The 12,028-nt window shown below is 39.9% G+C and overlaps 1 protein-coding gene across 1 annotated transcript; it reads right to left on the reverse strand.

The window, feature by feature from the left end:
- Positions 1-627: 627 nt before the first annotated feature.
- LOC119721956 (monocarboxylate transporter 12-like) lies at positions 628-9,838 on the reverse strand. The gene is made up of 4 exons (XM_038191917.1): positions 9,315-9,838; positions 6,768-6,908; positions 1,554-2,393; positions 628-1,049 (listed from the first exon to the last, which is right to left on the reverse strand). The coding sequence occupies exons 1-4, from the start codon at positions 9,508-9,510 to the stop codon at positions 928-930; spliced, it is 1,299 nt and encodes a 432-aa protein (XP_038047845.1). The 5' UTR covers positions 9,511-9,838; the 3' UTR covers positions 628-927.
- Between the last annotated feature and the right edge of the window lie 2,190 nt (positions 9,839-12,028).

The following is a 12,028-nucleotide window of genomic DNA, read 5'->3' on the forward strand; positions in this document are numbered from 1 at the left end:
TTATGCCGTTCTTCATCTCATTAATAAGGTTGTGACAGGTTTAGACAATTCAGAACACACCCTTGGTACATTTCTTGATTTTTCAAAAGCTTTTAAAACCTTAGATCATAAGGGGTCAAATATGAATGTTCACACATCTGCAAATTCTGTTCACGTCACGAAGAGCCAACTTTTAGACTTGGGTCATGAAATAGTTGGGTTTGGAATAATAAATCTTATAAATATCTATAAATAGGGCATACAAAGTTTATTGACCTCTTGAAGGTCACCAGAGGTCAGATATGAAATGCCCTACATAATTATGGAAAAAAAATAATCATAGCATGAACACCTAACATTTAGATTTGGTCTTGAAAAAGTTGGGGTTTAAAGAGTAAATCATAATAACGATAAATATGTATACAAAGGTCATTGACCCCTGGAAAGTCACTAAAGGTGAAATATTTTTTTTTGGCTTTCACATCTGATCTTTATTTTCATGGCCTGAAGACCTATGACATAGACTTGGGTCATAAGAAGTGGTGTTTTCAAGAACAATTGTTATAAATAGTGTATGTAAAGGTCATGGACCTCTCAAAGGTCACCAGAGGTCAAATATGAAAAGTCTCCACATCTGAAATTTTTCTTCATGGCATGAAGAACCAACGTGCGAAGTTTCATGCTTTAGTCACAAAGTGCACAATCATATCACTCAACAGCCCCATTTTTTGTTTTTGGAACATGGACACCAGCAAATTATCCGACTCAAAATTTAGCTTGAGCCTTTTACGTCTCCCCTTAAAACGTTATAAACTATTGCAAACAAGGGTTTACATTGTGTTAAGTAGTTAAACACCCAGTGTTACAGTGTACTGATACACGGTTTCTCAATATTTAGATCATAACAGAACTGATCTTTGATAGCAAAACTAACAAACTCATCACAGATTACTTCTTTTTCCATCTCGCATTCACCTGTTCCATTAAGAGCGCCACCAGCGACAGGGCCCACACACATCCCAATGAAACAAAGGCTAAATCGTAACTTCCGGTCTGGTCGTAAATCCAACCTAAAAAAAAGAGCGAGAAATACAGTAGTAACTGCCATTCATACAACCAAAATTAGCGTTATGGCTTAAAACTTCCAATGGACTATGATATGCGCGCACAGAATACGGATTGCTGACTTATCTGCGCAAGAAGCCTAATGAGCAGACCAGTTATTTTTTTGTTTTGATAGCTTCATGGGGGTAGAAATAGGCCTATTGGGATAAAAGTCCAAATTGCATACCCTGTGGAGCGAATTCATCAAAACAATTAACATAATGGGACGGGCCGTTATGAGTGGCAAAACCACGGGAATATAATAAATAAAAAAGGGGGGAAAGAAGAAGAAACAAAGGAAAAGGAGTCGTGGAAGTACAAGTACTCGTACTGGAGACCTGTACCTGTACACTCGGAAGTACAAGTACAGGTCTCCGAGGCGAGTACGAGTACTCGGTAACCTATGTTCTCGGCAGTACTCGGTACTCGGAAAACTCGACTACAACATTGATGAACTCCGCTTAGCTTACCTGGAAAGAATCCAAAACCTAAGCTGACAAGCGCCGTCATAACTTCCATCCAACTGAAAGCGCTGATCAGGAGATCCACGCCCAGAAGTTCCCTTGTGAAGATGTCAATGAGTGAACTAATGGCGCCACACGAACCATAGAAGACAACAGCATTTGTTAACGTCATCCAGTATGACGTCACCCACGGCACGATGACGAAACTCACACAGCTCATGACGATCACCGCTGCCATTGCCGGTCGCAGTTTTAACATACCCCGGTCCACGACAACGCCGAGGACGAGCTTGAAGACGATGTTGCCGATGCCGGCAGCGGTGACAAACGTAACGGCTTCCTGGGGGGAGAAACCCTTGGCCTCTGCCTGGGGGACGAAATACACCAGCCACTGGTCGGAAACAAAGCGAATACAGACGTACAGTAGGGTGGCGATCCAAAAGGAGAACTTCAAGCACACCGAGAAACCGAGATGTTCAGTCTGTGCTGTGAGGGCGTCCTTGAAAGCGCGCAATCGTGATTTCTCTTTGGCAATGTTGTTACGAGATGAGTCATCGAGATCATCGTCTTCACGAAGCGTCTCATACTGGTTACTCTTCTCGCTGTCCCTTGATCTCTGCCTCAAGAGGGCGCCACAGGCAGGAAGGTGCAAACTCATGGCACCAAGAAGCATCATGGCGGCTCGCCAGCCGTACGTGTCTAGCAGAAGCTGTGTCATTGGCGCGATTAAGAGTGTACCTACGGGAAATCCTGACATCGCCAGACCGGTGGCTGTGGCATAGTTGGTAGGAAAACACCGTGCGACTGCCGCCCTCATGAGAACACTGGAGTAACTTAGACAAGAAACTGCAAAACACACACAATTTTGAACATTATTTTACGGGCTAATATGTAGTAGAACACGGCAAGACCCCGCCTCTTGACCTCCTATAGATTTTGTCTAATCAGCGGGCGCTTTCTATATCGGGTCTTCGGTCATTCACCCGTTGGGCGTCATAGACAATAGCCAGGTGGCTTAGATCTAATTTTTGACAAGATCGTGACCGACTGGTTGAAGCACCTAACTTGGCAGATAGATTCTTATAGCCCTAGAGAAGAAATTTGGAGGGGGTGACACGTGAAATTCTTTTTGGATGGGTGGCTAATTTGTATAATTTGTTAATACCTGCGTGCAATATATTTATTTCCATATGGGGGTATATCTAAAAAAAAAAAAAAAAAAAAAAAGTTGAAAAGTGTATTTGGGGGATTTTACTTACATATCTTTACTTAAATAACATTTTCCAAAGCATATTAGTGACTGAATAATTATGAGGACATAGTTACGATCCAAAATGACTACTATAATATGCCCTAAAGTTGCCCACATTTACCTTGTCTCCAGATATCATCAATTAGTCTTGCCAAAAATCAGCATTAATTGATGAACTTCAAATTCACCAAGTTGCTTATGGCCCTGTCACACTTCTGCGTATCCTAATTCCTTAAGAGTTGCGCATTGACATTTTTTCATACGCAGTCGTACGCACAATACGCACCTCATATGCATCGTTTTGTGTAGGTTTTATGTACGCAGATATACGCAAGGTACGGCCCAGTACGCAGGATAGTTTTGGGCATGCAAAAAACTACGCTGCGTACGCTGTTACGCAGGTCATAAGTTATAAATACGCAGAGCATCTGTCCCGCATCGGTCGAGTGCGTTACGAGTACGCTATGTGTTCGTGACGCACCCCGTCAACATATGAGCCGCCTGTATTGTACGTATACATAGCGTACTTGCAGCGCAGATGCAACGCACGCTGAACGGCGAGCGGCGGAAATGCGGCGGGAATACGCTCAAGCATGCGGTCGGCATAAGTCGGGTGCTTCCGGAATACGCTCGGCATGCGCAATGCATACTGACCTATTCGCAGCCCAAAAAATAATGTTGTGCACTGCATACGCAACTCATACGCATCTCATACGCAATGGATGCGCTGAATTCGTTACTTGTACGCTAGATGTGCGTCGCACATAAGTCAAAGTGATCAAAACATTTCGACGTTAATTGAGCGTATGGCTGCGAATTGAAAATTTTTGATAAGGAACTCATAAGAAATTAGGATACGCGAAAGTGTGACAGGGTCTTTACTGGTACAGTTACCCTATTAAAACCTTATGCAAAATCAAGTGAACAATGATAACATTGTGATATTTAGCCCAGAAAACAAAAACTAGTCCATACACTACTCTCTTTTTTCGCCATAACTGATTGCACTAGAACCTCACCAGTTTTCATACCTAAATGCGGAAGTTTCAACAGTTCGTACAATGTGGCCCCGAACCATTCCTTCGTTAGCTCAGAGCAATAATTTATTATGCCCTGCAAAAACAAGAAAGCCATATCATAAAACATGTATTTTTAGATGATAAGCATATGTTACATGAACATAAACTCAAGTACTGAGGCTCCGTCAAACTCCAAATTGAAGCCTACCGACACTGTTTCTGTTTTTGAGTAGTCATAATGCGAGCCAAAAAAAAATGTACGTCTCCAATATTAGGCAGCTTTTTTCTGCTTCTCATACTTTGACTGAATTTGGCTGGCTTTTGACCAAAATTTGTCATCACAAATTAATATTCATGAGTAGAAACGAGGAAGAACAGTTTTCATCAAAGACAAATGGACAATAATTTTACCCCTCTCATTTCCAACAAAGCCAGCCATTCAGTCAAAGTATGAGAAGCAGAAAAAAAACTCTCTAATATTGGAGACGTGATCTACTTTTGGGGGGTTCACATAATTGACTACTCAAAAACAGAAACAGTGTCGGTAGACTTCAATTTGGAGTTTGACGGAGCCGCAGTCCTTGGAGTTCAGTAACATATATGCTAATTATTGGCTTTCTTGTTTTTGCAGGGCATTATAAATTTTGCTCAGCGACCTAACGAAGGAATGGTTCGTGGCTACATTGTACGAACTGTTGAAACTTCTGGATTTTGGTATGAAAACTGGTGAGGTTCTAGTGCAATCAGTAGGCGAAAAAAGAGAAGTGTATGGACTAAAATAACTTTTGTTATTTCGCCCCCCCCCCCCCTCCCTGGCCATGCATGGGCGTCGCCAGGATTTTTTTCTAGCGGGGGGGGGGGGGGGGGCAAAGCAAATTGTTCCCCAAAATCCTTGTACTTTCTCTAGCATATTCTCAATTGATAATTTTGTTTAGGGTGGGCGGGGGACATTTGCCCACCCCACCTCATTGGCACCTCTGCAGACGCCCTTTTGTTGAATGTGTATTAAATTAATATAGCAAATATGACTTCACACCTCTTTTTTCCCTTTCAAAAGAGGCGCGAGGCGCATACCGCGCGGTATAAGATTAGTGTAGAAATTTTAAGCGAGGCAGGAGGCACATGCCGCACAATGTTTAGAATTCTGAAAGAAAAGAATTTGGAAGAAACCTCTGTCATGCAAGACGTTTTTGCAGAAACACTGTCACCTCAGATTTACTTTGACTGGTAAAAACAATTATCAAGAATGTTATGGGTTATTTCGTTTTAATTGATTTGGTTTATTTCTTTGCAGCTGTCGTTGCCTGTAAATTGAAACACTTTATATACTATGTTCATAGTATATAAAACCTATGCACTGGGTTCAAAACTACATGTAGTGGTGACTAGTTTGTCAATTTATTCTCGCAATAAACCCTGTAACCCCTCATATTTCTGTACGAGTTCATCGGTGCCCTAAGACAGTCACTGCACAAAAAAAGGAGGTTCTTCCTGCACCTTTTCTTTGAGAATTTTAAACATTGTGTGGCAAATAAATGTAGTCCTAGGGCCTCGTACGTCTTTTGAAACTCCCGCACTACTCTCATTCAAAGTGAGCAACTGGGCTTTTAGTTTCCACCGTTGTTGCATTCGACCACGATCCTAGAAACCAGGATAAACGACTGTTCTGCAGAGCTCTAGAACAAAATGCTCTCAGTGGACTTGCCTTAATTGGTTAGACACGCGATAACGAGCATTAATACTCGTTGGCGCGTAATCGCGAATTTTCCAGATGTGCCATTGTGTTGGGTTTTTGCACGACATCTAAACCGGAAATATTCATAAAACTGTAAGTAAAACTACTTCTTATTTAAGATATAATTGTTCCAAATTATTTAACAAAAATAAATACTTCAGGATATAACAGATGGTATTGTGCAGTTTTTGTCGTCATAGATGAAGTATTTACCTGGGAAATAATTTCGAGGAGAACACCGTTTACCCAAATTTCGTTTTGAATTAGGCTTTTATTAAAAAAGTTTTAGAGAGATAGGATGCCGAATTGATGAAACAAAACCGACATTTCATTGTTCATCTTAAAGCTAAAGATTTGTGCTCGGCATTACCATGGTTATCAGAATTCAACAATAAAGACCAAAAACGTAGACTCATGGATATTCAAAAATATGATTCACTGGCTTGACAGACTTCGAGGCAATGATTTACTATGTCCTCGTAATTATTCAGTCACTTACATGCTTTAGAAAATGTTATTGAAGTACAGATATGTAAGTAGAATCACCAAAATACACTTTTCAAAAAAAATAAATAAATAAAAATGTACCCAAATATGGGAATAAATATATGGGAATAAATATATTACACGGCAGGGATTAATGATTTATGCAAATTGGGCACCCTTCCCAAAATAATTTCAGGTGTCACCCCTTCTAAACATCTTCTCTACGGCTATATAAGAATCTATCTGCCAAGTTTGGTGCTTTGGACCAGTCGGTCACGATTCCGACCATATGCCACCTGACTACAATGGATTAAACAAAATGTGTCACGCATTCTGTATCATGTTACGCAATATCGGGCCCGGGCTGTTGTATTACAAAACACTGCATTCGAATTTACCAATCAAACTATTTTAAAGTCCTGATTTAGGAATGAAATGAAGTCATGATTTAGTATAAGTCCGACTCCGATTGGCTGGCGTGCGGCTTGCATAATATCTGCATGTCTAGACATATCAGATGTTATACAGGAGACTTGCTCTGTGGATAATGGGTGATACTTAGACTAACGATAATAAATCAATCCGATCTGTTTGTACGTAATTAGAGGCACAAAAATTAACGCAAAGCCTTTTGTGAGGGTTATCTTCACCTAACTTGTTATGAAACATTCGTTGCAGTATAAGTTCGTTGAAGCGAACGGACAGTGCATCTTTAAATGAATACGTACCTCCCAATGTCAAAGTCACGGTCATTTCGACAACGCTGGTAGTCAGTGAAGCAACGATCAATGACGTCCCAATCAGGATACCACTGACCATCACAACAACGCGGGTACCAAGCAAGGAGTCCAATGGTCCGGAAAGGGGTCCTATACAAAGAAGGGTGGTTGGTAAAATAAACAGCTTGTTAGGACAAAAAATTCTCCGGTTTCTGGTATGAAACTTGCCCGAAAAGTGGTACGGCGACGGATTTTTTTTAACCCACTTTTTTTCTTCTTCAAATGTCGGCTAATGTTGCAGATGACGTTTCGATCCCCTAAAAACTCTCAAAAACATCTTTCAGAGTGGGACTTAAGGTTACCTCAGTAAGGCCATGACTTGAGAAGTCTGCGCCCATTATACGATCTCGACCGACACGGATATTCTTCGGGAAATTTTGTTAGTCAAGACATAAAAACAGGGAAAACGATACATCGGCGCCGTGTGCTGCCAGGCTGCGATATTTTTTATTACACAACTATCTGGGGTACCTTGTGCGCTTTCCTATGGGGCATTTGTATTATAAACAGGCTGGAGTGGAGGCTACTATTTTTCAATTTGGTACGGATTTCGGACTTTATTTCCCTTTTTAAAAAAAATCCTACAGAGCCTCGGATCAGAAAAGAAAAAGAAAATTCCTGTTATACAAGTAGTATCCTACTGAAAAATAACGTTTCTAAGATAAAACTTTGACTGTTTGAAAAAAAGAGCAAAACCCAATGGGGGCAGAGCAGGGAATCGTACTCGGGACCTCTGATTACTTTTTCATTTTTCTGTTCAAAATTTCAAAACCAAAACTTGGAAAAGGGTTTGCTTTTTAATTTTTTTGTTTACAATTTCAAAAATGGTAAAGGTACAACACTTTTGTTTTTCTGTTTTCGTTTTTTAGACGCATAAACGGAAACTGGTAAACGATTTCCTTTTTCTGTTTCTTTACCAAGATTGTAATAGGGTAAACGGTAAAGGGTTCGTTTTTCATTTTGCTTTTGACAATTTTCAAACGGTGAGTGATTGGACGGTATGTACACGGACCCGTTAGGCACGGGCAAAGTATAGTTCCGGTTCCGCTCCATCACACAGCACACGGAATACATATTTATGTGTCCACGCATTATCCCTGTTATAAATACCGCGTGCCAGACAAAGTCTGGCAATGGCTGATCCCGCTCCACACAACACGGGAACATGGAACATGCGTGCACGCGTTATTACCGTTACCGCGTGCCAGACTACACAGTACATGTAAGTCTGGCACCAATACCATGAGCATACAATAACATGCGGTAGTAGACTAGTCTGGTTGCAATGGCGTCTCGCCGTTGTACAAAATTCTCTCGTTTCGCCTCTGTACCCTGACCTATAACAATACTTTGCGGAAAGGTGCGGAAAGCTCTTAATCATTTCTTTTTATACCACTGTTTTAATAAAAGTCTGAACTTTCTGGGTACGAGCGGGCCAGTCCGTGCCATTTTTATTTATAAAGTTATGATAAAAACAGTTCGATTTATCAAGTAGATTTTAATTTTACACGGTGGTTTAAATGAAAGTGCCGGCTCACGCGGTAATGTTTGAAGCATCTGTCGTGACTGTCGATATAGAAAGCGCGAGTTAAGAATTCGGTGTTTTTTTCCATTCAAATGAATGCAAAGTTCTGAATTAATGTTTTTGATAATAGAGTCAGCATTCCTCTTAGTATCAGGATACTTTTTTAGAGTCATTTTGATACTTAAGCACAGTTTGAAATTGACTAATTTTGAATGGTTACAGATATGGCCCCAAACCGCTGGACTCCCTATTACCAGTCACAATTATTCTTGGTGCGACATATTTGTTTAAATATGAAATATATTTCTTTGGGTTTGGGTTGCGCTTTTTTTGACTCGCCCTGTATGAATACTGTACCGTAAGTATTCTGTACATGCATGATCAGATTCTCTTTGTTAATACTGCGTCACTAACTTGACCTATTTGAGGTTACGGGCCATCGATTATTTTGTGCAATTGAAATTCTCAGATTGTGTGGGCGGGGTTTTTTTTTGGGGGGGGGGAAACTCACACAAAAGCTCTACCTGAAAAAAGCATGGCATCGGTAGATTATAATCATCACATGTGCTACATTGGAGTCATTGGTGCCACTTAAGACAAGAGCTGGCAGGCCTTCACTGGCATATCTTGACGGTGAAAAGAACTATTCAACTTGAATAAGACGTCAATTTTATTAATTGCTGGTGAGAACAATTTATTTATAGGCTAGGCCTTCAAATCAATAATATCAAAAAGGCATAAATTTGAATGTTATCGAAATTCTGTTTTTGTTTCGTTGCCCACTGCGGAAACTTCACCAGAACCTGTCCTTGACACACAGACCCAGAAACCCTATCTAAACAAGGGGACGTCGACTTCAATACTATTACCAAGCTTAACTTAAGTTTAGCAAAAGACTGATAACTGTTTTGACTATAAATAATCGGTTTTAATTTAAACCTTCAAGTCGGGAAACAAAGTGGAATACTTACCCACGATATTAATAGCACCGTTGATGATGGCCACCATCCACCCAATTAGCCAGGTTTTCGTGGCGAACTGTTCCACGAGGGTAGGCAGCATGACCCCGAGGGCTTTCAAGACACCAGACCATAATATGCAGCTGACATGCAGGCAGAGGACCACAACCCAGCCCGGCCCAGAAAATTCAGCTTTTCCTTGCGACATAACGATGCCGTATGGCCTTGCTGTTTAGACCATGAATGATGGTGGCAAACACTCGATGGCGCACTGCATTGTGAACTATGCGTAAAACTCAGGGTCATGAACTTATGTAATGACATGTAGTGAAGTTTTACCTTCTCTTGTGTGGAGAGGAATTTATTTCCATGGTTCGATTTTTATTATAATATTGTTTTCTATTGCTTGCTAGCTTATGTCCTTTCATTGCTTACTAATGTCCAGCCTTGTCATTGTGAAACATTAAAGTCTTCATTTAAGTCGCTATTTTGTACCGGGTTATACATCGGGCTAACGCCCATCCTTTTTTTTTTAGTTGTTTTGAATATGTAAGATGTCTAGCTCCCACAGTTCTAACACAGTTCGCTTACGTAACTTGTCCATTGCTTCAATGAATTGCCGTGGCCTCGCTGACCACTCCAAAAGGAGAGATGTCTTGCATTTTTTTTTAGGTCTTAGCAGTATTCCATCTATTGTCTGCAAGACATCCACTGTGCAGATTCCATGCAAGACAGGTTTAGGGCTGAGAGGGGGCTGGACTGTTACTTCTGTTCTTATAAAAGTAATGCCAGAGGCGTGGCTATTCTTTTTAACAATACGTTCGATTTTAAAATTCTTGGTTCCAATAAATGGATTTTTTTTGTTTTGGCTCTTAGTCTTAGTTTGGAAACACATAACCATAATATTACGCTGATCAATTTATACGGTCCAAACAGGGATGATCCAGATTTCTACGAGAATATCAATAAACTTATTTCTGAGTTTGATAACCCTCACACAATTATTTGTGGCAAATGGAATATAGTTTTAGACAGTAATTTAGATTGTGATAATTACCTTCATGTCAACAATTCTTTAGCAAGAAACAGGGTGTTGGGTTTATGTATAGGGATCTCGACCTTATGGACCCGTGGTGTATTCAAAACCCGACCTGCAGGAGATATACTTGGCGACAGCATTCTACACTGAAACAGGCTGGACTTTTTAAAGGGAATGTACAACATTGGCTTTTGCTGCAATTTTCAGAAATAAATGGATTGGAGGATTAGTATGTTATATAAAATATTGTTAACTGACTTGTTTCATGTTTTGGGCTTGTAGATGCTGGAAAAACCAAGAAAACCTATCATGTTCTTGTAGTCTGGTTCCCTAACCCCACTTAAGATGAAACGAAGCAATTAATATACTTTGGGGAATTGTAAGGTCAGATAATCAGTCTAGCAGGCTTGTACCCCTTCACAGGTGTGTGATCAATTGCAAAGAAAAGTCAGAATAACTAAATATGAAAAATTAAGAACAGTTTTTGAAAAAAGCCAGTTTTCTCCAACGCTGGTCGGGCTGACCAGCGTTGGAAAAATCCACTATTTCTTGAAAATGTCAGCCCACCAGGAGCCACGATTTTAAAGGATGCTTTAGACTGTCAGTCCCTAACAATTTAGTAAGGTATTTCGCGATCATTTGATCATTTCGTTTTTTGATGTTTGCAAATGTTGTATTTTCCCTTTAATATCTTCTGGACTTAGTTCCAATTTTGTTTCATCTGATATTGAGCCAGGTTGTCGGACAGATCATTCCTTGATTGATATTTGTTTCGATTTCAATCAGATCGAGAGGGGACCGGGCTATTGGAAATGTAATAATTGCTTCTTGCAGATAAAATTTATGTTGACCAGGTGAAAAAAGTTATTACTGATGTTGTAGAAACTTACGCAGCTTTGCCTTATTTACGCTCGAATTTATACACACCATTCACCCCAGAGATAATCATTTTATTATTAATGATCAACTTTTTTTTGTAATGCTATTAATGGCGATTAGATCTAAAACAATTTCTTTTGCAGCCTGGAAGAAAAAGAGTGCTTGCAGAGATGAATTTCGTCTCGAAAGCGAAATTAAAGATTTGTCTAATAAGGTTGCTCAATGTGATGATAGTCTGTTGGATACATTGAAGTCTAAACAAACTGGGCTTATTAATTTTCGTAAGACTAGATTGGATGGTGAAATGATTAAATCTAGAACAAGGTGGATGGAACACGGTGAAAAACCATCCAAATACTTCCTTAATATGGAGAAACGTAATTGTATTAACAAGACTTTTAATCGTGTTATTAAGGATGATGACACCGAATTAAAGTCCTCTAGGAATATTATACAGGAGGCACGTTATTTTTATAAAAAACTTTACTCGCCTTCAGAAGGGGAAACAACAGTTAATTTACAATCTATTTTTGAGAATTCGGACTCTCCAGTTCTTTCAAATATGATACGTGACAGCATAGAGGGTCCTCTGTCCCATCGAGAAATGTTAAATGTTTTGAAGAACACAAAAAATGACAAGTCCCCTGGCTCAGATGGTTTTAGTTTTGAATTTTACAAGTTTTGTTTTTCTCCGATTTATCGTGGTATTTATTACGGTCCCTCAATTTTGGCTATGAAACCGGTGAACTTTTTGTTACTCAGCAGTACGGTATTATTACTTTGTAGCCTAAAGGGGATAAACCTCGTC

This window comes from Patiria miniata, unplaced genomic scaffold, assembly GCF_015706575.1.
Source record: "Patiria miniata isolate m_02_andy unplaced genomic scaffold, ASM1570657v1 HiC_scaffold_14, whole genome shotgun sequence".
Lineage (NCBI taxonomy): Eukaryota > Metazoa > Echinodermata > Asteroidea > Valvatida > Asterinidae > Patiria > Patiria miniata.

What these genes read in the sequence shown, in the direction of transcription:
- LOC119721956 (XM_038191917.1), bottom strand. Translation starts at nt 9,510, where the DNA reads ATGTCGCAAGGAAAAGCTGAATTTTCTGGGCCGGGCTGGGTTGTGGTC. An exon ending in CGGTGCTATTAATATCGTGG is followed by an intron (nt 6,909 to 9,314) that starts GTAAGTATTCCA and finishes TTCTTTGTATAG; the next exon opens with GACCCCTTTCCGGACCATTG. An exon ending in CGTGACTTTGACATTGGGAG is followed by an intron (nt 2,394 to 6,767) that starts GTACGTATTCAT and finishes TGTGTTTTGCAG; the next exon opens with TTTCTTGTCTAAGTTACTCC.